At 36.2% G+C, this 27,485-nt stretch overlaps 1 protein-coding gene across 3 annotated transcripts in view; it reads left to right on the top strand.

Annotated features, from left to right (window-relative positions):
* larp4b (La ribonucleoprotein 4B) overlaps positions 1-25,388 on the top strand; it is a 146,257-nt gene extending 120,869 nt beyond the window's left edge. For all 3 annotated transcript variants that reach the window (XM_051929038.1, XM_028804127.2, XM_028804129.2), the window contains 5 exons: positions 5,923-5,968; positions 8,550-8,699; positions 10,479-10,606; positions 18,395-18,503; positions 21,162-25,388. In XM_051929038.1, coding sequence (XP_051784998.1) covers positions 5,923-5,968; positions 8,550-8,699; positions 10,479-10,606; positions 18,395-18,503; positions 21,162-21,464 — 736 coding nt within the window. In that variant the 3' untranslated portion in view covers positions 21,465-25,388. The remainder of the gene's footprint in view (positions 1-5,922; positions 5,969-8,549; positions 8,700-10,478; positions 10,607-18,394; positions 18,504-21,161) is intronic.
* The last annotated feature ends 2,097 nt before the right edge of the window (positions 25,389-27,485 follow it).

Genomic DNA, 27,485 nt, shown 5'->3' on the forward strand with positions numbered 1-27,485 from the left:
AGCTGTCACCCTTACTACATCTGCTGTAGTTGTCCTGCTGTCTGGTAACTCTTCACTGCTACCAATTGCCTGTCTTACCTCCTCCCTAAACTCAACCTTGCAGTCTTCCTTTTTCAACTTCCACCATTTGATCCTTGGCTCTGCCCTGACTCTCCTCCTCTTCTTGATCTCTAACTACACTTCCCCTGTTAACACTTTGCAGTCTTTAGTCTCCTTCAGATTGACTCTTCTGCATAGGATGTAATCTACCTGTGTGCATCTTCCTCCACTCTTGTACGTCACCCTATGTTGCTCCCTCTTCTTAAAATTTGTATTCACCACAGCCATGCCCACCCTTTTCTCAAAATCCACTATCGTCTGACCTTCTTCATTCCTCTGCTTGACACCATACCTACCCATCACCTCCTCATCTCCTCTGTTCCCTTCACCAGCATGTCCATTGAAATCTGTTCCAATCAGCACTTTCTGTCCCTTGGGTACACTGTCCATCATTTCATCCAACTCACTCCAGAAATCATCTTTTACATCTATTGCACACCCAACTTGAGGAGCATATGCACTAAAAACATTCATAATCACACCTCCAATATCCAGCTTCATAATCATTACTCTGTCTGACACTTTTTTCCCTTCCAAAACTCTTGACATACTGTTCCTTCAGAATAACCCCTACACCATTTCTTCTCCCATCCACACCATGATAGAACAATTTGAATCTACCTCAGATCCACCTGGCCTTACATCTATATATATAATTCACTAAGCAGCCGACCAGGGCACGCAAGACAACCATGGGATACGTACAACATAGCCATGCCTGCCAACTTACAGAGCCCCGCCCACCAACTCTAAGACCATGGGACGAGAACGCCTGCCCGCCTGACTGTTACCAGCATTCACCGCAATGTACTGGAGTGTAAAACTATCACAGCTGCTAACTCACAAACTGTCCTTATTCCCCAGCCCGCGTCCACCCTCGCTCTCGAGGTATTCACAGTGCCTGCTCATGTGCCCAGACGCAACAACTCGCCAAACACCGCCTCAGTCGCTTTCGTTTCTGCTACAGTCCACATGCACCTCTGAGCCACGTTGACTTTTCATTATTCTTTTCGGTTACAACGCACGACCACGTCCACCATCGCAAACTGTTTTACACACTGCATACAGCGATTCACATCTGCGACAAACATACTTCTTCTTAGAGAGAGAGCGCGAGAGAGAGACAGACACACACAGACGCAGGCACGCACGCGCGCGCGCGAGAGAGAGGGGGCTGGACGCATACAGCAGAGAAGGCAGTTAAAGAATGCAATTCACTTCTGTTTACAGCGATCAGTTCGTAGCGTGCAGTGTTGCAATGTTACTTTTCTTGGTGGTTTATTAAATTACGGATTTTTCAAATGTTCTTTTTTTTCCCCCTATGCTTAAAACTCATTTAAAAAGTGTTTTTACCGAGCGGTTCGTAGCACTATAGCGCAAACTCTTGCAGTGTTAAGTTTTCTTTGTTGTTCAAGGTTTTCTCAGTGTTATTCAATGTTTTTACATTTAGTTTACTATTACGCTGTGCTTTCTATGGTATAATTTTCTATCTCTATATATAATTCACTAAGGCAGCCGACCATGGCGCAAGACAGAGCCAGTTTTCAGTCATGGACAATTGTATGTTGCTTTCTCCAGAGTTCCATCTTTTCATTCACTCACAGTCGCATCCTCAAACCCCCACCCCATTTGGACAACTGTGTCTTTCAGGAAGTGTTCACCCATCAATAAATAATTAGGTTGGCTAGTCTGTATTGTTGTCCGTATGTTGATCTGGCTAAATTTTACACCGGATGCCCTTCCTCCCCATTTATCTGGGCTTGGGACCTGCACGAAGAAACACACTGGTTTGTGCATCCCTTGTTGGCTGGGTTGAAGGTTCAGAAGCGCAATGAAGTTAAATACATCTTCGGTTAAAGAGTGATAAAATATTTGCTTATTGTAAACTGGAAAAACAACATTGCGTTTAAGTGTGGCCTACATTGCTCCCATATTTTGAATGTGATGCACAGCTGGATGTGTTAAAATGACAATAGGTGTTAATAACTGGGCAACATCAGTTTGACTAATATTTTTGCTTTCCCAAACTAATCACACAAGAACAGTTCCATTATTTTAAAATCTCAAAATATGAATATTTGCAACCCAGTGGTAAAAACTGGAAGTTAGAGCATGGCCTGGCATTACCTACTGTTGATATTTGCAATATCTTTTATGTATGTGGAAAGACACACTCTTTTCAGCAGTTTTTTTTATGGTTTATTTGTTCCACAATATCCATGACGAAAGAAGTGTTATGAAAATCGAATACAAATTTGAGTGAAGCAAAATTAAGTATTTTAAAAGTCCTTTTAATCCGATATGCAGTCAATCACATATACCACAGAAATAATTAAAATTTGTAATTATAAATCACATTAGAAAGACATTCACACTCAGAACGTCAGTAGTAATTTAGGACTGTTAACTCCAAGATGTTTAAGTTTTCTGATACGGTTAATGAAAAGAGCTCTAATTTAATACAGCTTGCAGTCTTTTTTGAGATTTTCTTCATGATAGAGTTCTATGAAGACCATGTACAATTCCAGTCTTTAGGAGGTACTCCATGGTTGATTGTAGTGGTTTTAAAACATTTTGAATCACCACCTTTCAGTTTGCTCCTTCCTTAAAGTACTGGTGTTATATGCAGTAGTGAAATTACAACTCCAGGATGCTGGTCTTTGAGGCAAAGATTCAAAGTAAAAGTCATATCTAAATCAAACAAATGAAAACTAAAGGTTAAAATGGGCAAACGTATGGAATCACCCAGAAATCCACATTTCACTGTCTGTATTCTTGGTTCATTTTAACCTTTTCCTTTAATTGTTGTAAATGACACTGGTGTTTGTCATGTATTTAAAGAAGCAGCCAACTGAGCACCTGTAAGGCATCTGTTTGTCAAACTATACACTCTGGTGTTCAGTTGTGCATTTGGACATTCCACTTCATCTCCATGTGTGGTTAAATATTTAAGCTCTTCTTTCCAGACAATAGTAAGCCCTTTAGCATGAAATCTCTGTAATGTTCTGGCAATCTGTCACACGGAATAACATTCACTTTGCCATATAATAAATAGACTGACATGTTTCTTGAAAAAGCTGCCATCTTTGAACCCAAAATTGAATTTTAGAAATACCAGTACCTTTGAGATCCAAGAAAAGGCAATTTACTTGCTGTATTGAATTGAATAACATGTCTCGATTGTGTTAACAGTATTGCATAGGTTTCTGTAATACGCAATTAGCATTTAAACATAGATTATTATGGATGGGGGGGGAAACAGTTCACCCTCGGGACATGGAGTAATGACTGCTGATAATGAGGCTTTGCAGTCATATGAGACTAATACAATTATAAATTAATCATTTCAAGCAGTAGTAGCCATTTGCAACATAAGTATTGTATTTGGCAGTATTTTAAATTGGTTTAATGGTACTTAGAAGTTGATATTTTTTAGCATTCAAAAAACAATACCTTTTCTGGGTAATTCCAAACATTTGAAAACTCATGTATGTCTTGCAAAAATTTCCAGCCTCATTTCAGCTTCAGTTTCTTTAGGGAGTTTGGGATATTCACTTAACAACTCGTATTCTTAGCTAGGGTTAGTGTAAATATATATTTTGCAGTTGGGGGGGGGTAGTTTTTCTTTAAATATTTCACAACTGTTTTGTTCACTGAATTTTCTGATATATTTGTATTGTGTTAACACTAGAATTGCTGAAGCCTACAAAAAAACTTGTAATCCTAGCCCACCCTACATCCCTTCGCACCTCTCCATCAGTGTCTTTTGTTTTATAAATGTGTCAATAAGCACAAGCAGCCTGCTGTCCCATTCTCCCCACCCACGATGGAGCTCAACTCATGCATAAAGTTCTCCCAGCTCAAGCCAAGGCTCTTTATCTGTGTGTGCGGTTCCTGGAGTTGTATATTGTAAATAAATTCAGTATATCGTTATTTGGAATACATGCATTTCATGTGTGTTCTGTAACTACAAAGATCTGGGTAATTGTAGGATGAAATACGAGCCAAGAATTGTTGAACACATAACTTAAAAAGAAACGTTTTTCTTATTTTAGCAATAATTTACAAAATGTAGACATGAAGTGTATATAATGTGTGAAGACTGAAGTTCAAATATCAAGTTAACACTTTCACAAAAGATACACGTCTAACAAAATAAGTGTGCTTTTATCCAAGAATATAACCAAAGAAAAAGAAATCTGGTTTGGATACGTCATTGACATGACCTCTTGGGTGGTGCAGTGGTAAGAACTGCTGACTCATAATCGAGAGGTTGCGAGTTCAATCCTGACGTTTCCAATAATTATCGTTTTGAGTTTTGAGCTGCTCTTATTGTTGGCAGCTCAAATCTTTTGATTTTAGTCTGTAACAGTTGTATCATTCAAGCTGAATGATTTCCCTGACTCCTCAAGCCTTGGCCCAACAATCAGCAGCCATGGGCTCCTCTAAGCAGCTGCCTAAAACTGTGAAAAATAAAATCATTGATGCTCACAAACCAGGAGGAGGCTATCAGAAGATAGCAAAGCATTCTCAGGTTGTTGTTTCTTCAGTTCATAATGTTATAAAGAAATGACAGTTAACAGGAACAGTGGAGGTCAAGTTGAGGTCTCGAAGACCAAGAAAACCTTCTAAAAGAACTGCTCTTTGGAATGCTAGAATGGAAAAAAAAAACAAAAACCTTTTTGACGGCAAAAGACCTTCAGGAAGATTTACCAGACTCTGGAGTGGTGATACACTGTTCTACTATGCAGTGACACCTGAACCAAATATGACTGGTAGAGTCAGCAGAAGAAAACCTTTCCTACATCCTAGCCACAAAATTCAGCACCTGAAGTTTGCAACATAAACATCTAAACAAGTCTGATGCATTGTGGAAAGCAGTCCTAAGGACTGATGAAATCAAAATGGAACTTTCTAGCCATAATGTTCAAAAGTATGTTTGGAGAAATAGAACTGAAAGACTCAAAGCTTTTTAACTGGCTACAAAAAGCATTTACAAGCTGTTATACTTGCCAAATAGGGTATTACAAAGTACTGACCATATCAGGTTCCCAAAACTTTGCTTCATGCCCTTTTCATTTTTGCATATTTAGTACATGTGAATGATGCAAATAAAAATGAAATCTTGCTTAAAATATTAAATGTCATCTTTTGCTCATTTAAATATTCACAGTAACAGACATTTTAAGCAAGGGTGCGTAAACTTTTGCATGCCATTGTATTATTGTACCTGTGTTCTGTTACAAAAGTTCAGATTTTCCTGTGTTCTTCTTGCTTTCTAAGAAATGGTCTTTTTTGCTGTAAAGTAATAAGTCAGTTGCTTAGAGAATGACATTCTGGTTTACGGTAGGCACAACATGATGTTTGATGGGTCAGAATAATTTATTCAACTCAGAAATTGTATTACCTTGGTTCATCAAATGTCTCATGTATCAGTCAAGTTTTTGGAGAAAATATTATTTTTCACTATTTTACATTCATATAAATTTGACAGGTGTACTGCAATTGTTAATTAAAATGTACAGAATTAATGGTTCATAAAAGTATAGCCCATAGTTGAAATGTGTATAATTTGCCCGGGTCTAACAAGACTGTTGCATTCAGCTATATGTTAAATTAATGCTTGGGTTTTTTATGGTTTTCTTTGTTTCTGAAGTTGTTAAGTAGCCCTACAAAGTATGCTGTTGTTGTTGTTATTGTTATTATTATTGATTATGATGTTTTTCAGGTAATTTTTTTCCATAATCAGAATCTGTTGCTGTCTCATTGTGGTTATTATAATACTTGTGCTGATTTATAATATTCATTTATTTTCCTTTTAAGGAAAAATGTATACGGGTATAGGAAAAAAAGGGAAGACAAATTTACGGTAAGGACATTTCTTTCATGATATATTGATATTAATGTTGATGGTTTGTAATTAATGTTTTTAACAAGGTATTTGCCACATAAAAAGCACTTTTTAGTTGTAGAAGTGTAATAGCTTTGCTATTGAAGATAAGGAATGTTATGTGAAATGATCTGCATCCTTTTAATATTCCATAGACAATTCAGTTGATTTGTGTTCATTGAAAACATTTTTTGGGGATTATGAAAATGATTGCATCAACCTAATGATCATTGTTAAATAAAACGTTGACATGTTCATATGAAATTGTATGTATTTACCCAGAGTGTTTTGTACATGCTGTGGTTGTAACTATAGCCAAGAACATTGAGTAGGATAAATGGAGTTTTCATATTAGAAGCATTTAGGACAAGTGTTTTAATAAAACGGTTTAGTCACAATTTGCACATTACAGTTAAATTGTATTGCTGTTCTTGATCCATGTATCTAAGTATAAAGCATGCAGAGCCATTTTCAGTAAGTATAAAGCCAGATAGCAGTGAAACTGTAAATTAGTTTTTCAAAACCATTATGTGAAAGCAGCTGAGCACAAAAAAAAATATTAAAAGTGAGAAAAATTGTGCATAAAATTTTGTTGCAGAGTAGTAAAATTAATGTTAAGATTCAGTTTGTCCCTTGCATCATGAAACAAAGTTTAAAATTTTGGCATAAGCAGAAACTTGATCAAAAGAGAAATGTTTATGGCTGGTCTCAAACTCGTCAGCAATCATTTCATTGCTATAAACGACACCCAACTAAAAGCTCAAGTTGGACTAATTAAAATGTTATTTACAAAAAAGTAAAGGAAAATTAAATTGAGCGCATCATTGATTGGCTTAACTGAGGCAAGTGTTTCTTTTAAAAAATCAACCTGAAGTGCGTACTTTTTCAGTATGTATGTCATAAACAATTGGGCAATTCCCTTTTTAATTAAAATTGGGAGGCATGTGCTTTTGGAAAAAAAAATCTTTTAGAGATGAGTCAAATTAACAAGTACAACATTTGTTAAAGAAAGTAGTATTACATCATATTCAAATACGTTTCATGTATAGTACAATTTAGATTTTGTCTGTTTTTGACATTGCAAGGCTTAATACATAGTAGGCTTGATGTGGCCTTTAGACTGTTCTTTCTTTGGTGAAAACAAGTGCTGCTTGGGTGTTTGTGGATGATGGTAAAGAAAAAGGAAATGATTTTACTAGTAAATTATGTCATTATAACAAGTACCACAGAAGGCACAGAAGTATTACCCTCTTCATTTCAGTAATGTTTATTTTTAAATATACTGTATATTTTAACTATATTTATGTCAAGTGCATAGGTTTGCTTGTACATTACATATCTATACACATTTGGAGCAACAAACTGAGCCATTGTGGATGCATGCAGATATGATTTCCAAGTCAAGGAACTTGTTTGTACAGCAAGTAGTCCTGGGACAATTGATTTTGTAATCTGTATTTCAACACATCCTGGCTTAGAAATACAAGTACGAGGTTTGTCTGGGTTCCGCGCGGAATCACTCGAAATAAGTAGCCAAGGATTTTTTTTTCTATTTTTCTCATGTACTTCGATCCTTTTTAAACTTTTTCCAAGTATTCACTGCCAACATCAATGCACTTTTGGGTTCTTCTGACCTACGCCGCAAAACACTCGCGAAAGGCTGTCTTTGGGAGGTTGTCCAGCTGTTCTTTGACAGCTGCAATCAGTTCCTCTCGAGTTTCGAAGTTGTGGCCTCGCAGGGGTTCTGTCACCTTCGGGAAGAGCCAAAAGTCACATGGTGCAAGATCAGGCGAGTAGGGTGGCGGGTTCAAAACGTTGACACCACTGTCTTCAATGAAATGCTTCGTCGCATTAGCCGTGTGGGCTGGCGTATTGTCATGATGCAAAAAGTACCTTCGCAAGTTCTTGGACCGGCCTCTAGCCATCACAGAAAAAACGTCAGGCAGGCACTGAGTGGTGTACCACTCAGAAGTCACAGTTTTCCTCTCCATCAGCGGAATTGACGCGACAATGCCATCGATGTTGAAAAAGATGGCAAACGTGTGTTCCACCGAGCGGATTAAACCATCAGAAAAGTCGTAAAAAATCATCACTCGAAAGTCACGCACGCACGGAGTCGGGAGCTTCGCCGGCTGCGCACACTCAGTTCGTTTGCTTCTCGTGTTCATTCTGAAGGAAGAGAGGGAGCAAAACATCTGAACAAAAACATGCAACCACTTGAATAATCCCTCTACACAGCAGAACAGGTTTCGACAGGCTGAACCCAGACAACCCTCGTATTTTTTTTTTCTTATGTAAGATCAGCAGTTTTAGTATATGATTCTAATTTGGTGAGCAGTGGCTGAAAGTTTAATAGTTTCCTTAGACGTTTTTGCCTGAAACTTGTGTATACGCTAGCGTTATATATTTCATAATTCTATATGCATGTATTTTTGGTTTTTAAAGTTTACATCCTGTCAAGTTAATCATGCCCGAAATTTATCTTGAAATTACTTACTTTCTCTCTCTCTTTGTTTTGTAGAGATTAACTCAATTACTTACTTTCTCTCTCTTTTTGTAGAGATTAAGTCAATCGCCTCCACCCCAAAAGCCTCCTTCACCCAGCTTTGAACTTGGTTTGTCGAGTTTTCCTCCTTTGCCTGGTGCTGCAGGCCACTTAATGAGTGAGGATAGATTGTCCAGTACTGTAACAGGGTCTTCAAAGGACAAGGTGCGCTGCTTTCTAATTTATTCACTTTAATCTGTGAATGTAAAAACTAAATTTAACTGGATTTTGCATATATTCGTATTCTTGGGTTGATGTGAGTATCCTTCCTTAGGTTTATCTTGTGTGTTGTGAATCACACAGGTTCAGTAAATGACTGAATTGATGGTTTTGCTTTGCTTAAATGAGAGCTCATCCTACTGTGTGTTAAATACGACAACCATGCCAACAAGTAGAGTAGTTCTATGCAGTTCTGTTGAATCAATGGTCCCATTTAATGGCTTAATTACTTCAAGTACTGTACTGTACAAAAAGCTTAGGCACATGTAAAAACATTAAGTTACGAGAAGGTGCTTTCAAATATAATTAAATGAAAAGTGTCTAATTATTACAAAAAATACTATGAGGAGCAGTAAATGGGAAGTGAGGGGAACTAAATCAGATAAATACTTTCCCTTTAAAGCTTTATCAGTTTTCTTAGCTACACTGTTATGTAGAGTTTTATTAAAGGGTACCATTTGATACACTGATTCACTTAGAAAATTAGGAAAACAAACACACAGCCAGATTCTAACAAAAATGATTGTGATGATTTTTGAATGTCACCACAACTTTAAGAAAGGTGCATACACCAATGATTGAAGGTAATATGAAAGCAATATTACCGTGTCTTTCATTTAAGAAATCTCTCAAAACTAAGAAATGTTGTTTCAAAGTCAGAATTGGAGATGCTTGTTCATTCTGTTATTTCCTCACAGCTTGATTACTGTAATGCTCTCTTTACAGGTTTGAGCAAGTCCTCTCTCTCACACCTTCATCGGTTAGTTCAAAATGCAGCTGCCAGGCTCCTAACTCGCACTAGCCGCAGTGACCATATCACCCCCATTTTGCACACACTGCACTGGCTCCCAGTGTTTTATAGAATTCATTTTAAAGTTTTGGTACTTACTTTCAGAGCTTTGCATGGACAAGCTCCTGAGTACCTAACCAGCCTGCTCCAACACCATTCAGCTTGCCGGACTCTAAGATCTGAGCAATGGGGCCTTCTCATTGTCCCACGCACTCGGCTAAAAACCCGTGGGGACCGTGCCTTTCAGTCTGTGGCACCCAGACTATGGAATAGCCTGCCTTGTGGTCTGCGTGGAGTCGAGTCTGTTGATTCTTTATAAAACAACTAAAAACATTTCTTTTTAAACAAGCTTTTAATCAGTGCTGAATAGTTCCAGTTTGTTTGTTTATTGGTTTTGTTTGTTTTGTTTTAACTGTTGTATTTGTACTGTATTTGCTGTTCAGTGCTCTGTGACCTTTTGTCTGTGAAGGGCGCTATATAAATAAACTACTACTAATATTGCATAAACTACTGTATATCAGCCACCTACAACCAGAAATGGTAACATTTGCTCATATATTGAATTATCTGAAAACATCTTTTCGCTGAAAGTCTGTATTTTGATAGCCACAATTAGTCCAGCATCTGTAATGGTTTTCAATTTGTATATGCTTAAGTTATTTTAGAATATTATACTGGTTATTTCTTTGGTACTATAAGCATCTTGAACATAAATACTTGCAACAGTAGAAGCATTCATGAAATCTGACACTGAAATGACTTTGTTGGGATAAGTATTATCTAAGCCATAGAGAAACATGAGGGCCTTGTTTATACTTGAGTTAAAGTTATGATGCTCAAGTCTGTTAAATACAAGTCTTCTCATTAGTTAGTAAAATACATGTGTGCGTAATATTAAAATATTTTGTAATTAATTTTTTTTTAATATTTTGTAGAATGTAAATGTTGATGCCAATACCAACACGGTCCTTTCAGGAATTCCACAAGAATCGCCAGTTCCCAGTATACCAGTGCTGCTGCCAGTGAGTCTTGAGGGGCCCCCTTCAGCACCACCATCCCCTGAGTAAGCACTGTTTTGGATATTTTCTCCCCCCCTGTCCACTTAAAAAGTTAATTTCAACTTGAGCATGGTATTCAAAATAAGACATCTTTTGACTGATTAATCATGCAATATTTACTACTTTAAAATAAATTAAAAAGTTCCTTTTTTTAAAGAATTACCACATGTGCATGATGGTGTTTACTTCAATGGTAAAAACAAATGTCTTTAAGAAAATATTTAAACATTTTTGTTTAAGGTGGAAAATATCCTTCATTAATATAATAAACTGTTGTTCAGCTGGTTAAACTCTCTCAGACAAATAAAGAAAACAGTTAATAGTTGATCTGCAAAAGAATGGTGGCAAGGCTTCTTCAAGATGGTGATTTGTTTAAAGAGAAAAATGTCCAGCATGGATTTTTCAAAAATATTCTGTTTTACAAAAGAGCTTTGAACTTGAAGAGTTATTGAACTTTAGTCATAGACCATGTACTTGAAAGTTTATATTTGAAAAGTAAAGATAAACATGATCATTTCCATCTAACCCCATTAGAATTGCTCCATATGTTTCCATTATTTAAATGGGTAAAAAATGGCCACAATTCATAGTAGAAATTATATTTTCACAAGAGTAAGAGCATTCTACGAGATTTTATTGAATTGTTTAAAACATCACTTGGAATATTTAACATACTTAATGCCTCTTGTATAGAAATGTTTGGAGGAAATGTTTGTGTTGGATGGCAAATCTTTTGGACATTTGTATGCATTTTATTTGTTATAAACAAATAATTGTACTTGATTTCAGTAATCATCATTCAAGAGTTGGGAATTCAGTATAGTGTGACCCATTTTAACCCACCATGCACTTAATGGTTTTTGGCATTATTATGCCGACATTACTTATCCAAAAAAATAATTATGTAATAAAGAAGCTGCAAATGGCTGATGAGTAGTGTGCACAAAGCTCCAAATTTTTTAAATGAAAATATTTACACTGTGCACAATTATTAGGCAAGTTGTATTTCTGAGGATTAATTTTTATATGGAACAAATACAGTACTATCAGTCAATTTAAAATGTTAATAAACCTGAAACCTGAATGTTTTACAAAGGAAATATGAGTGTGAACATTCTCAATGGAATACATATGTGTGCAGAATTATTATGCAACTAAAAGTAAAATTAAAATTTTCCCATCTCACTTGTTTATTTTCATCTGTTAAAGTGAGAATAATAATTCAAAATTTACAAATAAACATTTTTGACATTTTAAAAAACAGTGACCAATATAGGCACCCTTCTTTTCAATAACAATCATAAGCCTTCCATTCATGGAGTCTGTCAGTTTCTTGATCTGTTGACGATCAACTTTTTGTGCAGCAACCACAGCCTCCCAGGCACTATTAGGAGAGGTGTACTGTTTACCTTCTCCCGTAAATCTTCCATTTAAGAAGGTCTTTAGGTCAGGTGAGGAAAGGGGCATTATTCTTTCATTTTTAAGGCCTTTACTGGCTAGCCACTCAGTAGAGTACTTCAATGCATACGATGGAGCAATTGTCCTGCAGAAAAATCATGATCTTCTTGAAAGATGCAGACTTTTTCCTGTACCACTTCTTGAAGAAAGTGTCTTTGTCATCTAAAAACGGGCAGTAGGTTTGGGAGTTGATTTTGAGTCCATCTTCAACCCGAAAAGGTCCAAATAGCTCAAGAGTCACTCTCATCAGTCCATAAAACCTTTGAAAAATCTGTCTTCAGATATTTCTTGGCCCAGTCTTGAGGTTTCAACTTATGTGTCATGTTCAGTGGTGGTTGGGTTTCAGCCTTCCTTACCTTGGCCAATGTCTCTGAGCATTGAACACCTTGTACTTCCGGGCATTCCACTTAGGGTAGGAGAAACTAAATTAGTGCTCTGGTACACTGATACAGTATATTTATCAAATTTATTTGTCTTTGATCCGTCTGTTTTAATTTACACCATAAAATCCTAAACAAAATACTAATAACTAAGGTTAAAATTGTAGGAAGATCAATTAAAAAGGTCATAAATGTGTTTCCGGCACTTCAGGTAGGTTGCAGTTCTGGAATATGATAATGGGTTCCTGGTAATTTCACATTTGATTGTTCTCAAATCTTTGGCAGTTAATTTGGCATCTTTTTTCTCAAGACTTCTTACAATTTTTGACTTTTCAGAGTCAGTTAAATCTCTTTTTGGCCCATTTTGCCTGAGGAAAACAAGCTGTATAATTATGCACACCTTGGTATAGGGTGTTGATCTCCTTAGGCCACACCCTCCCTCATTACACAAATACATTTCACCTGATATGTTTAAATCCGATAAGCAATCAAGTTTATACAGCTTGGAGTTGGAATATATAAACAAAAATGATATGGTCAAAATACTCGTCTAATTGTGCACATAGTGTATATGATTAAAAAACATTGTTTACACCAATATCAAATAAAACTCAACTTTGCACTTTAGTGGTTTCTTTTCAAAAAACTGCATTTAACAGTATATAATCAAAACATTTTATGATGCACAGTTGATGAATCAATTTTCTTTTGTGCCAAAATGTTATATACCGTAGCATTGCCAACTTATGTTTGGCACAAGGTGCACCCTTTTTGGAAAACGTTGTGTCTGTTGTACCAACACAATCTTTCAAATTAAGTGTTGACGTGTGTGTACATTTTATTTATATATATATATATATATATATATATATATATATATATATAATGTTAGTACACACACACTGACATGCAAACGGTTGGGCATCCTTGCTTAAAATGTCTGTTACTATGAATAGTTAAGTGAACAGAAGAGGAACTGATCACCAGTAGCCATAAAGTTAAAGATTTTATGTAAGATTAATGTATTTTTCTTTTGTACAATTCTACACATGAAAAAAAGGAAAGGAGTGCCATGCAAAGATTTGGGTACCCCAAGATATTTGAGGTCTCGGATACCTTTACCAAGGTCTCTAACCTTAATTAGCTTGTTAGGGCTATGGCTTGTTCAGTCATCTTTGGGGAAACCCCAGGTGATGCAAATTGCAAAGCTGTATAAATGTTTTTTCTCTCTCTCTATCTCTCAAACTTTGTTCCAACAATTTTCAGCCATGGGCTCCTCTAAGCAGCAGCCTAACACTGAAAAATAAAATAATTGATGCTCACGATGCAAGAGAAGGCTACAAGAAAGCCTTCAGGCCTACAACAACGTGTTTTCAGGTAGCTGTTTCGTAATGTTAAGAAATTACAGTTAACAGGAATGGTGGAAGTCAAGTTAAGGTCTGAAAGAACTGCTCATTGGATTGCTAGAAAGGTAAGTAAAAACCCCCATTTAACTGCAAAAGACCATCAGGAATATTTTGCAGACACTGTAGTGGTGGTGCACTGTTCTACTGTGTAGCGACACCTGAACAAATATGACTTTTATGGTAGAGTCAGCAGAAAAAATACTTCAATGCATCAGAGCCACAAAATTCAGCACCTGAAGTTTGTAAATGAACATTTAAACAAGTGTGATGCTTTTGGAAACAAGTCCTGTGGACTGATGAAGTCAAAATAGAACTTTCTAGCCACAGTGTGCAAGGGAATGTTTGGAGAGAAAAAAGGGTGCCAAATTCCAGGAAAAGAACACCTCTCCAACTGTTAAGCATGGGATAGATCAATTGTGGCACAGGGAATATGTGATTGGTAGAAGGAAGAATGGATTCAAATAAATACAAGCAAATTCTGGAAGCAAACATCATACCATCTTTTTAAACAAAAAAAAAGAAAAAGGTTGAAGTTAAAAAGAGGATGGGTCCTACAACAAGATAACGAAAAAAATACACTTCAAAATCTACACTGGAATACCTCAAGAGGCGCAAACTGATCGGTTTTGCCATGGTCCTCACAGTTCCCAACCTAAACATCATGGAAAATCTGTGGGTATATCTCAAAAGAGCAGTGCATGCAAGACCCAAGAAGCCCAAGAATCTTGCAGAGTTAGAAGCCTTTTGTAAGGACGAATGTGCGAAAATACCCCTCGTAAGAACTGAAATACTCTTAGCAGGCTACAAAAACATTTACAAGCTATGATACTTTCTGAAGGGGGTGTTACTAAGTACTGACCATGTCGGGTGCCCAAACCTTTGCTTCAGACCCTTTTAATTTTTTTGGGGTATTTTGTAAATGTGAATGATGGAAATAAAAATGTAATCTTGTTTAAAATATTAAAGAAATGTGTCATCTTTAACTTAATGCCCTTCAGTGATCAGTTCATCTTTTTGCTCACTTAACTATTCACATTTTAAGCAAGCGTGCCCAAAACTTTGCATGCCTCTGTGTTTGTTTGTCTGTGTGTTGTTACTTTTTTTTTTTCTTGCCTTACATGCCTAGAAGTGTATACATACATTTTCATATCGGCATTTCCAGTGCTGGTTACAGGGTTGGGGACAACGCCTTTGCTAGCAGTCCTGGTTGCAGGGCAGGAAATGGGGCCTCGCAGAGCTAGTTGCACACACCTGAACCAGTGTCTCAAGCCGCTTTTAGATCACAGGTGACCGCTGCTACATTTTGCAAGCACATGAAGCTTGTTTATGGTATGATCTGCCCACACCCCCCAAAAACCATACTCCCTTCATCCAGGAATTCACAACCTCTGCCAAACAAAGGATCCTCATTAATTTTAAAAAATTGTGCAGTGCTGTCTTTCCCTTTAGTGGAGGAGGGAAGGGGAAATGGTTTGTAGGTTATAATAATGTGCACAAGACACTTGGTTAAACTGCTTTTTTTTCCCCCTCATATGCTCATGCTGCAGCACATGAGCAGCATGATACAGTGACATTTGATTGAAGGAAGGGGGCAAGGGGTGTACACCATGTGAAACTGTAGTGGCAAGATCCAGTGACATTAGATTCTAGAGCAGTCCCCTGTGAAAGTCCATGTGGTATAATTCAGTGATATTAGATTAGGTGGGAGGTCCCAATGTGAAACTGCAAGGAGCAGTGTGGTGTGGTGTGATAGTAATACATTTGACCAAAGAGCAATCCCATGTGAAGGTTCGCGCTTTGTGATTCAGTAACATTTAATAAGACCGATGGGTCCCCATGTGAAACTGAAATCAGCAGCATGCCATGGTGCAAATACTAATACACAGCTAGTGGCATTCAGTCAAATGGCTCTTCACATGAAATTTTGAGTGGATTTACAAAAGTTGAAACTGGACTTGTTTTGAGAGTATGTTAGAAAACTAAACATATGGAGGATGTGCAGCAGACAGCATCCAGATAAGGTAATTGAAACCAATGATGCTTAAACTGTAAAAGTGAATGCCATGAAACTTCTGAGTTATACTAAGCAGTACTGAAATCGAGCATTGCATTGAGTCTTTCAGAAAACATTTCATTCTAAAGTCAAAACTGTGATTCAGGGTTTTTCATATTCTGTATTAGCCTTCTGCAACTTTTCTAGGATTTCCTCAACCATATGTTTTCTTCTTTATAAAAAGAAATTTTCCTAGTACAAACTTAGTCTTACTGCACATCAACAAAACAATCCGCATGCACTCTCACAGAAGCTTCAGCATCACAAGGCTTAACACTAGAATTACCCAAGCTTACGAAAAAGCTCATAAACCCGGCCCACCTTAAATCCGTTCACACCTCTCAGTCAGCGTCTTTTGTGTTGTAAATGTGTTGATAAGCCCAAGCAGCCTGCTATCCCATCCTCCCACGCCACAGAAACGGCAAAAACCTCTCTCAGCTCAAGCCTTGTTTATCAGGGAGTGAGGTACCTAGAGCTGTATAGGCTAAAAATATATTATTTGGAACACATGCATTTCAAGTGTGTTGTGTCTCAACAAAGATCATGTTTAAGTGTTGGATGACAGGACATGCAAGAAATGTTGAACACATACCTAAAAGACAAACTTTTTTTCATGTTTTAGTACTAACAACAAAATTTTGACATGAAGTGTATAATATTTTAAGACTGAAGTCCAAATACCAAATAAGCACTTTCACAAAAGGTTCAAATATAACAGAACAAGTGCGCTTTTATTCAAGAATGTAACCAAAGAAAAAGAAATCTGGTTAGTTCGGCTTATTGTCGTGACTTATTTGGTAGTACAGCGGTAAGAACTGCTGACTCCTATTCAAAAGGTTGCAGGTTCAAGTCTTCTGTGTTCCAACATAAACGTTTTGAGTAGTGAGCTGCTCTTATTGTTACTATTATACAATAAAAACATACATTTGATTTAAGTCTATAACAGCTGGTGTAAATGTATGGTACTTGTAAAGGTTAGCGTTTTTTTTTTTTGTTTGTTTTTTATTCAGTTTTATTCTCTCAGTCGTGTTCACGCTATCCCCGATCTGACACTGCTGTTTTCAAATAAAGACTTGCTGTAACAGAGATGAACTCAAATGAGGGTTCTACATTAGAGAAAGAAAACAGAAGTCCTTCCCACAATAAACTTCCACTCACACTTAAGAACAACGCAGCTGCACCAGGCATTAAGGCAAAAGATGGCACTGTTTGGATGCAGGAAGAGGTCCGGCGTCATCCTGCCAGTTAGTCAGCCCCACACCTGTCCTTCAACGAAACAGCACAGCTTACAGAGCTTGGCGACGAATCGTGCAAAGTCACACTTTTGCCATCACTTTACTTTGTATATAAAAGTCAGATTGAATGTTATTTTCCTTGATTTATCTACTTATCTTCCTATAGCATAAAGTCACAAGTAAACTGCAAAGCTTACTGTGTTTGATCAACATGGGTATGCTCACACAGTGCATTTGTATTGAAGTGACTTTAGCTGCAGGTGGAAGCTCCACTCAACTGTTGTTATGGTTCTACCTTTGTCCAGAAACTGTTTCATAAGCTTTATGACCTTAGTCTCAGAAAGTCTTTCACTCATGGGGTGACTGGGATCTTTTCCTGAATGAGATCAAACAGTTGCGTAGGGTGCAACAGGAGCTTCCACCTGCAGCTATAGACTGTTCAGTACGCAAGCGACTCTTCACGCTAGTGTTTACATCTGGACGGTATATGTGCCCAAATAAAAAAAAAGTCTGACTGCATTCTTGTACCATTGCTTGCATACTGAAGTGTCAGCAGGCATTTTTTATTGAATTACACGTGTAATTTGTGAGGATGCCTTTGGCGATCAAACACAGGAAGCTCTGCGGTCTACTTGTGACTTTATGCTGTAGGAAGATAAAAGATGAGATTCTAAACCATTTTGGATGTAGGAGGAGGAGAGGAGGGTTGTGGTGAAGCATTTTAAGAAATGCAAGCTGTGTCAGAAGGTAATGGAAAACCCATTCTTCACCTTGCACCATCTCTTATGTCGGGCAACAAAGCTATGTTGATGTCTTGAATAGTGGAAAAAATTATGTATGAGAATTTCAAACGGTTGGCAAATTTCTACTAATGTACCACCCATTACAAAGTGGTGTGACATGAAAAATTTGAGCTCTTTTTCGATTTCTTTTTAAAAATGAGGACACAACTGGCCATCATCTAGTCCTTAACAAACTTTAAACTTAGGTAAATTGAGGCTACAAACAATATTACAACTATAACTGCAATGAGCATTAACAAATAACTAAGTTCTTTGGGTGTACAGAGAAAAAACCCAAGATACATTTTCTCGTTTTCTGTTCTTTTAAACGTTTTGCATTATTGATTGTCTGTTGTTGGTGGTTTTTTGCTATCAATAGTCTTTAGTCTACTTAAATAGTTTAATGTTTTATGTAATATTTAGTTTGAATATTAAAACATTTAAGACTGAAACTACACATTTTTATGTATGCTTTCAAGTGAAGTAAGTGTCCAGGACAAGCACAAAGACATACAAGTTCCAATTGACCACCTGACTTCTACCATTACAACTGCAAGTAAATCTGTTCAGGTGAATGGTGCAGCTACAGTAAGTACACTTTTTAGATGTTATTTTAAATACCTCAGTTTAATTCTGATTCTAGTTAATATTTCTCTCTCCCCTCTTTTTCTTATCTGTAGGGTGTTGAATTTTGAAGCTTAAAAAATGTTTAATTTTGATGCTTAATAAAATAGTTGTAATTAAGGGGGAACTTTGGAAGATATTCATAATTTGCTGGTTTGGGTTTGCTTGCTTTTCCTGATTCTGTGAAAAACGATAGGATATTTGAAATCGTAGAGGGTGTGTCTGTTTAATTATGACATACGGATTTCTTCATTCATCCATGATCCAGTTTTTATGTATGATTCTTTTTTCTCATAGTATTTGCTGTGGCAAACATACCACATACTGCTCACTGTGCCTTGCCCATACAGGTTGTAGATTCTAAGAGTGACTGGCCTAATTCTCTCTGTCTGCACCTTGCATCATAATTTAGCCAGTCAGCTCTTCTCTTCATCTGTTATCTTTAGATCTAGGTGATACAATTTTGGGGGGTGGGGATTTGACTTTGAAATAATTTGTTTATTGAAAAATAAACATATTCTGTTTCCATTTGTGGATAAACTAAGTACAAACAATGCAATTACAGTCTAGTAGCTAGTATTGCCACCTTTGTCAGAAGCTACATCAAGCATTGGAGTAAGATTTTCCACTCTTCCTTTTAGCTGTGCAATGTTTGAGGGGTGTCTTGCATGCACAGCCTCCACAGTATCTCAGTGGGATTCAGATCTGCACTTTGACTTGGCCATTTCACAACCGTGCATTTCTTTCTTTTTAGCCATTCTTTGATGGATTTATTGGCATGTTTAGAGACATTGTCCCATTGAAACTTTCAGTTTTGGTTGAGCTGTCAGTTTTTCAACAAATGATCATATGTTATCTTTAAGTATGCTCTGATACAATGAAGAATTCATAGTGGATTTGGTGATAGTAGGCTGCCTAAAACCTGATGCAGTAAATCAGACACCATTCTTTTTCTACCACCATGTTTTGTCATTGCCATCAGGTTCTTCTGGTCAAAAATGTCTCTAGTACTGTGGCCAGATAACCCTATCTTTGCTTCATCTGTCCTGACTGTATTGTTCTAGAAGTCCTTGTCTTTGCCTAGGTGTCCCTGATGTTCTTTCTTTACTGACGCACCTCCCATATTGATCTAATTTGTGCAGCTATTTTCTAAAGGTAGACTCATTCACATTGACATCAACAGTGCTACCTGTAGGTCCGTGGATGAAATTCTAGGATTCTTCAGGACTTTTTAGCATCTTGAGCTGAACTTTTCTGTGGCGGCCTGGTCTTGATAAATTGGCAGTTGTTTGTAGTTTTGTCCACTTGTAGATAATTTTCCAGACGGTGGAATGGTAGCTTTCCAGTTGTTGGAAGATAATTTCAAGTCCATTCCCACACTTGTAGGCGTCTAATACCTTCTTCCTGAAAGTCTCACAGAGCTCTTTCCATCTAAGTTTGGTAATAACACACACTTCAAAAGCAAAGAACAACCCAAAGTAGATGTCTTGACTTTTAAATACGACTGATTTTCTTCAAGGTCTTTTGCACCTGGTTCTATTTTTAGGTATTTGAGGTAGTGATAAATATAGAGATGTGCAGTACTTACTTTTTCCACATGCAAAGTTTATTTAAATTTTACAGTGGACTACAAAATGTAACATTTTTTTATAACATTTATACATGGATGCTGTTAAAATTCTTGATATATCTACATATGATAAAAAAGAAAAAAATTCACTTGTAATTGTGTGATCCAAGTTGTATTGAGTAAGCAATAGCAGCTTAAAACAAATCAAGACCACAAGTTCATGAAGATGTGGGACTTGGTTATATGGAAATGCATAAATATTATTGCTCACCTTGCCGTGGGAAAAACTTGAGTCTCTGTACCATAATGTGGTGAGCCAGTGACCTACTATTGGAACAGATTAAAAGGTCATTATTTGAAAGTTACACTATTATTTAAATGGCTGAAAAGGGAACATTCCTTTAGTAGGAAAAGAGGCTTGTGTACCTGCTCACAGAAGTCTGGCTTCTGCCAACCAGTGCTAGCAATACACAGAATTTAGTCATGCTCACTTTTTTTTACCGATGTCTGTCTTTTTTACTGTTTTTTCTAAGGTACATTTATTTCTAATAATTTTTTAATATTGTAGCAATTGAGTTTAGAAGGCTTAGATCACATTCAAAAGGCATATTACAAGAGCAGTAAAGCTCTTGTAAAAGTAATTGTTCTCAAACCTGTAGACTCGTCACATGTTCTTTTATCTAGTGTTGTTCTGTCATTATGCATTCAACTATTTAATATTAATATTGTATTAATATTAATATTGTACTGTTTTGCAGATTGTCTTGTGTAATTTTCTAGTTGATTCATAGTAACATTTCTTACAAATCTTTTGGGGGGGGGGGGAACAAAATTGTTTAATTTTATGATGCAGTTAATAAGATTACAATAAGTGAGCCACAGTTCATGCAAATATTCAAGCAATATTGTATTCCAGACATTTGTTTCACATTAAATCATTTTTCCTACCTCTGCCCTAAATAATAGTGATTTCATTTTCTTTGCATCCTGTCATTTTTATGAATAGTTTTTAATCATTCTCCATACTCATTGCTCTCTTTTTTTAATCACAGGAGTTGAGAAAACCTAGTTATGCAGAAATTTGCCAGAGGACAGCAAAAGATGCTCCAGCACTACAACCTGCAAAAGAACTGAAGGTCAACAATAACATTGTTAATGATGAAAAAAAGTCACTAGAATCTCCAGGAGATAAAACTGACTCTAAGCATAGAGAAAACCTCTCCTCTAAGACAGCACCTGGACGACCAAGAGACATAAAACGACAATCTGGGCGCCGTTCATCACCAACAGTGGTACAGGGAGCAGGAAGACGTTACAACAAAGATCATGGCACACCTCCAAAATCTCCTCAGTAATTTCTGAGGTTTGCAATGAGCTCAAAAAGGGTTATCTTTATCCTAGAGTCACCTTTAATAGCACAGAAAACATAATGCTGGTTCAGGACTTCTAAAGAAAGTAACACTCAATGTGAAAAATAATTTTTTACTTTTTTTTTTTTTCTTTCTTTTGTCTCCCTATTATAACATCCACTGTCCATTTGGAGCAGTCTGATATCTATTGTAGCATGAGTTAATCTTAAGTAAAATGTTAGAGTTCATTATTCATAATCTAGGTTTGCAGAGTGTACTAAAAACACTGAAGCCTATTTTGATGGACATAATGCTAAGTTTACAGTAGTAACTCGGCTTAACAAAAGATAATTCTGAATGAATGCTTCATAAACATTGAGCAATTCCTTTCCCTTGATGGACTTTTACATGTGTTTAGTTTGCAGAGTACTTATTTTATTTGTGAGATATTTAACCTGTGAATCCATATTCTTACAGAAGCTGATACAGATGGCACAGAAATAGAATCCATGTTTGCCAAAATGTTTTTTTAAGACCAAGTGCTGGGAATGAGTGGAATATTTTGTCTGGTGAAAGAGTTATACAGCTTTTTTTCTTTTGGCCTCTACTGTATTTAGAAGAGATGTAAAAGGCCCACCATCCCACCAATCTCCAGTTACCTGTGTGGGCTGCATTTCTCCATTGATTTTTTTTTTATTATTCCTTTATTTATTGGATTTTTCTGTAATTCTTTTTAACAAGAACATTGCCTCCCTATTTCTAAATTAAGTTTTATAAATTGATTGAAGGGATGGCAGTACATTCTTCATTCATGGGCAGATCCAAGATTTCTTTAGAATGTACAAAAACTTTTTTTTCTATTCCCAATTAGCATGTGCGGCATTAAAATTATGCGGGTTTGTTTGTTGTACGTATCCGTTATGTCTGTTACTTTAAATCGCCCAGCAGCCCACTGCACTTTAAAAGTTAAACACTTTTGTGGGCTCAGAAGAGTTTGAGGGAACGTACAGTGTTTTAAACCAAGTGTGCATAATCTGTTATTTGTGTTTTAGTTGATTTCTTTTAATGAAATGATTTAATGTTTTCTATTTTTGCCTTTTTAAATGCAGTGAACTGGACGTCATTCAACAATATTTTCACATATCTTGAGTTAAATGATATTTACCTTTTTTAATTTAGAAATGCAGATTTTTTTGGAATTATCTGTGCCAGAAATGTATTTAATCACCCAGAGTAGAGTAACATATATAAACCTATGGATATTTTTGCTTCTTGTAAACCTTCTCACAAATTTATTTTTCTTTTTGTATTTACACACCTGTGCTCTAATTTGAGTGACTTGAGGGTGAAAAGTAACCACATTTCTCTCTGCATCTTGTGCCAAGGGCTCCTGAACAGAGTTCACTTCTGTAGTTCTATATCTTGTTGACGTCTTCCTGCTTCATAAAGCATCTTCAAAACAGCAACAGTTGATTTTGATGCTTGGAAATATTACCTAGATTAGTCATTTGCTGCAGAAGTAATGCTATACTACATGATATTTTTGATATATTTTTTTTTCTTTTGCAATTTATTTTCTCAGAAAGTAACAGACTTAAATTTCTAAATTTCGAAGGACTAGAATGCACTAAGTTTACCAATCTTTAGTTTGGATTTGACTTTTTTTGTTAGTAGTGCACTGTTTATGTTCAATTACACAACAATACAGTTAACTGAATGAAAATATTATTTAAACTGATCTTTTGATTTTTTTTTTTTTTATTCAGAAGAAAATTCCATCCAGTGTTTGAAAACTTGAATTTTATTTAAACTTGAAAATGACTTTGCCTTAACTTTTATATATGACAACATGGTTTGCTTTTGAACCCTAAAGGGTTACCAAGAGTGGCACATGTGAATACCTAGGTATATCTACTGTCATTAGTAAAAGATGAATAAAAATTATCAAATGTCATAAACAAACTAGAATTAAATTGCATTTTTAGTATACTATCTCAGATTTTTCAGTTTGTTTAAAAAAAAAAAAAAAAAAATCCTGTAAATGCAAATAGTCAATACTGTATTAAATATGTGCACTTGGGGGATTGTTCTTTGATTGTACAGTGTAAATAGTCAGAACATATAAAGAGGTACCTGTAAAATGATAAACAAGAGAAAATATTGAAAATTCATGTTGCTGTTGAACTGTATGTAGATTTTCTTAATGTGGGGGTGTGCGTGTTTTTAATTTTGAGGTTTTTTTTTTTTTTTTTTTTTTGTGTTTCTCTCTCCCCCACCCCACCACCCATTTTTTACATTTTGGGTGTATTGAATTGAAATCTGCCTTTATCATTGCAAATTAGGAAAAAAATGAGGCTTTTTTCATCAATATAGCTTTAAAATAGCTTTTCAGACATTTTCATGTTGTATGAACACACATTGGAAATTGAAGTATCAGTTTTTTGCAAACCACATAGTTTACCAATGTGTCTATTTCTTGTTGTGGGTTCTTGAAAGCTGCAGATTTGAGAGTGCAAAGAAGACAGTATATACTCAGAATGTCAATGAAGATCATGAGAATCGCACTGAGTGCACATAGCTCAACTTTGTTTGGTTCCTTTAGAGTGGATAAATTAAAAGTTCTCCGTATTCTGCCTTTCAGAGTCTGTCGGTCCCTTTTCAGAGGAGTTTTTGAAGTACATACCATTCTTCACACTTGTCTAAGGGCATTTTTGGAAAAAAAAAACACTAGGTACTCTGTGCTGCAGTCAGTGTTAAAAAGTAACATGTGCTCTTGTTATTGTTTGTTAGTTTTATTATATTCTGAAAGAAAGAGACCATTTGCTTTTCTTCTGTGAGCAATGAGTATGGTAGATTATCTCCTACATGGCTGCAAAGATTGTAGTTTGGCTGCTGAAAGGTATGAAGAAGAAAAGCTGCAACCTGAAACACTTTATCCCTTGGCAGCAGGTTATAATTAGATCTGAATTGGTTTGTGCATTAAGGTTGAAGCTGTTGGTATTGTATTGTTCCATTTGTCTGACTAAGCCAGCTGTGCTACAGTTGTATAATGTTTACGGAGTTGCAACTCATCAGATACAGAATTTCCATTGAGCTTGGCTTCTGGTCTTTGTGAAATATGTATATGTGTGATGTTATGTGGTTGGCTTTCTGTCTGCACAAAGGAAGAGCAGAAAGCAACAATAACCAAATGTGTATTTCCTGACATTCTAAGTTTGAATGTGCTTAGGGAATGCTTTTCTGTGTCACAAAGCAATACCTGGCAGTACATGCAAATTTCTGCAGTGGCAAAACTCTTGGTCAGCATACATTTATCAGAATGAGGGATCTTAAGCTGTGCACATCAAGACAACACAAAGTGTGATGATTTGAGAGCTTAAATTCAAGAGTCTGATTTTCTGCAGTGTGTATGTTCTGTCCACACTACAGTTAATGTTGTATGTTGACGATGATTGTGTAATAAGAAACTTGATATCAAATCTCCCCTTGCAACTTAAGTATTTCTCCAATCCAGTGCTGATATTTTAACAAGGGTTGCAGCCAGTTTTAACATTTCATTTTGTTTAAGGTATAACACAATCTAAAAATGTGCCATCTGATAATAGGTGCATAAAAAACTTTCTTTTTTTCCTTATCAGTTGGTTACATGTCATTAGCATCTTATTACTCATTACACTAACAGCAGCAGACAATCTGGAATCATTTAATGAAAAAAAGAAAAACCTAACATAGTAATTAACAGTGGCTTTATTTTGAGGGCTTTTGTTTATGTTGTCTTAATTTTACTTCCATAAGACTGGAATCAAGGTTACATGTAAACTATTGGTAATTTAAGTTTTCTGTTTGTGTCATGATGTAAACTGTCTAATTTGGGAAAAATATGTAGCGTATTAAGAAAAATAAAGATCTAGGCACTGTTTGAAAACGTTAGCCCCTAAGCCTCTGTCTGTTATTAATCTTAAATTTAAGTTTTGGATTTTCTTTCTTTTTTGTTTTTTTTTTTTTTATTAAAAAAAATTAATTTGTGCTCTTTAGATCTAGAATATGTGCCTTTTTTGAGTGCAAAAAAAAAAAAGACTTATAGCAACGAACGTTTGGAGATTTATTTCAACAGTGTTTGCATTTTGAGAAATGATTGCAATTCCAACTCTTAATATTCATTGAGTCTTATATGTACTGCTTTATTAGGCAGGTAAAGAGTAATATGATTAGTCTCTTTTACTATGTAATCAGTTCTGTGGTAAACTCAATTTCATGTTTCTGAAACCATTGCAATAACTCTGTAAAATGAACCATTACCAAACTGATAATTAATGACTTTCAAGAGATGCTCCTGTTTGGGTGTAGTGTTTAGGTATGCTTTGGCATGTTAGTATTTATGTACCAGTGTCAGTACCTTACTGCATTTTAGGAACAAACAGTCCTTGCACATAAATTGTTTGAGTCTGCTACCATCACTAAAATCTAGAAAAAAGGTTTAAACAACTCCTGTCAAATGTCCCTTTGCTTTCTTGTTGCTGACAATAAAGAAAGTGAGGTTTTTTTCTGTATTACTGCATCTTGGATGAAGTTGGTGGGATTGTTTATGTTCTCCTCAGGATACATCCTGCTGTTCTTTTCATATCTGATCATTTTTGTATTAGTTAATCAGAACATAATTTGTTAGCGACACTCCCAGATTGTCAAAGAACAGCCGAGAGAGACAACAGATTAGGATGAGATTCAAAGCCAATTCGTAGTCTTCATAAAATTGAGGTTAGATTTGGGAAGCAAGTTGAGGCTAAGGCTGCAGTAGCTGTAGAGATGACTTTGGAAAAAGGAGTGTGCTTAAGGCAGTCGGTTGATTTGGAGGACCTTGATAAGCTAGCAACTGACTGAGGTGACCTACTAGACAGATAACACTGTACAAGATATTTATTAACGTGGGGACACTTTCTTGGTCCTGCCTTGCCAGTTCAGTCTTCTTTTAATCAACCCTGTAGTTCTTCAGGATAAGAGAAGAAGCCCACATAAATAAACATGGGCATCTCCAGTCAGCAGGTAATTTAAACAGTATTCCCTACAGTCATGAGGCAGTAGTGTTATTCACTGTAGCAGTTGGCCAAATTAAGTTAAAACATTTGAACAATTAGTGTCTTCAGGAGGTATTTAGAGTCCTTCACTTTTTTCAAATTTAGTTACATTGCTGCCTTTGCTAAATTCATTTAAATTAATTTTTCCCCTCATAAAACAATTCAGTTTAGTTTATTTTTTGCATATTTCTCTTCATTGAGTGCAGGCACAGACTGCTGTGTGACAAGATCTCAGGTAAAATGCAAGTATAGATTTTACAAGTTAGTTAAATGCAGAATTAGTACACTTAAAGACAGATTTGTAAAAACAGAAAAAAACAGAAACTGATTAGCATAAACGGAAGCCAACAATATCTGTCCATTGATTACTTGTTGTTCTCTCACCAGCTGACAAAACTCAATACACTGGAATGGCAAGAAAAAAATAGAATTTTAGGAATGTGTTCAAATTTATTAACAACACAAAACAGAAGTGTCACATTGACATAAGAATTTGGACCCTTTGCTATGACACTTTACATTTGGGACCGGTGTGTCCTATTCTGTTTGTCATCAACAAGATGTTTGTACACCTTATTTAGAACCCACCTTTGGTCAATTCAGTGACTAGGAATGATTAGGATAGGCCCACTCCTGTCTGTATAAGGTCCCAATGTATATCAGAGCAACAACCAAGTCATGAGGTTCAGAGAATGCCCTGGAGAGCTTAGAGACAGGATTGCGTTGAGGCACATAACTGGGCAAGCCTGCAAAAAATGTCTGCAGCATTGAAGGTTCTCAAGGGCACAGTGGCCTCCATAATTTCTAAAGAGCCGCAGCTCTTCCTAGACCTCTTCAAAAATGCTGTTCCTAGAATATCTCACAGCTGACCCTTCGCTGAAAACTCATTTAACAGGTGCCACTTAATACATTTCTTTACACAGTTTTTAATGAAGTGGTTTTGATAGTCATTTTC

This window comes from Erpetoichthys calabaricus, chromosome 6 (genome assembly GCF_900747795.2).
Source record: "Erpetoichthys calabaricus chromosome 6, fErpCal1.3, whole genome shotgun sequence".
In the NCBI taxonomy this organism is placed as follows: Eukaryota; Metazoa; Chordata; class Cladistia; order Polypteriformes; family Polypteridae; genus Erpetoichthys; species Erpetoichthys calabaricus.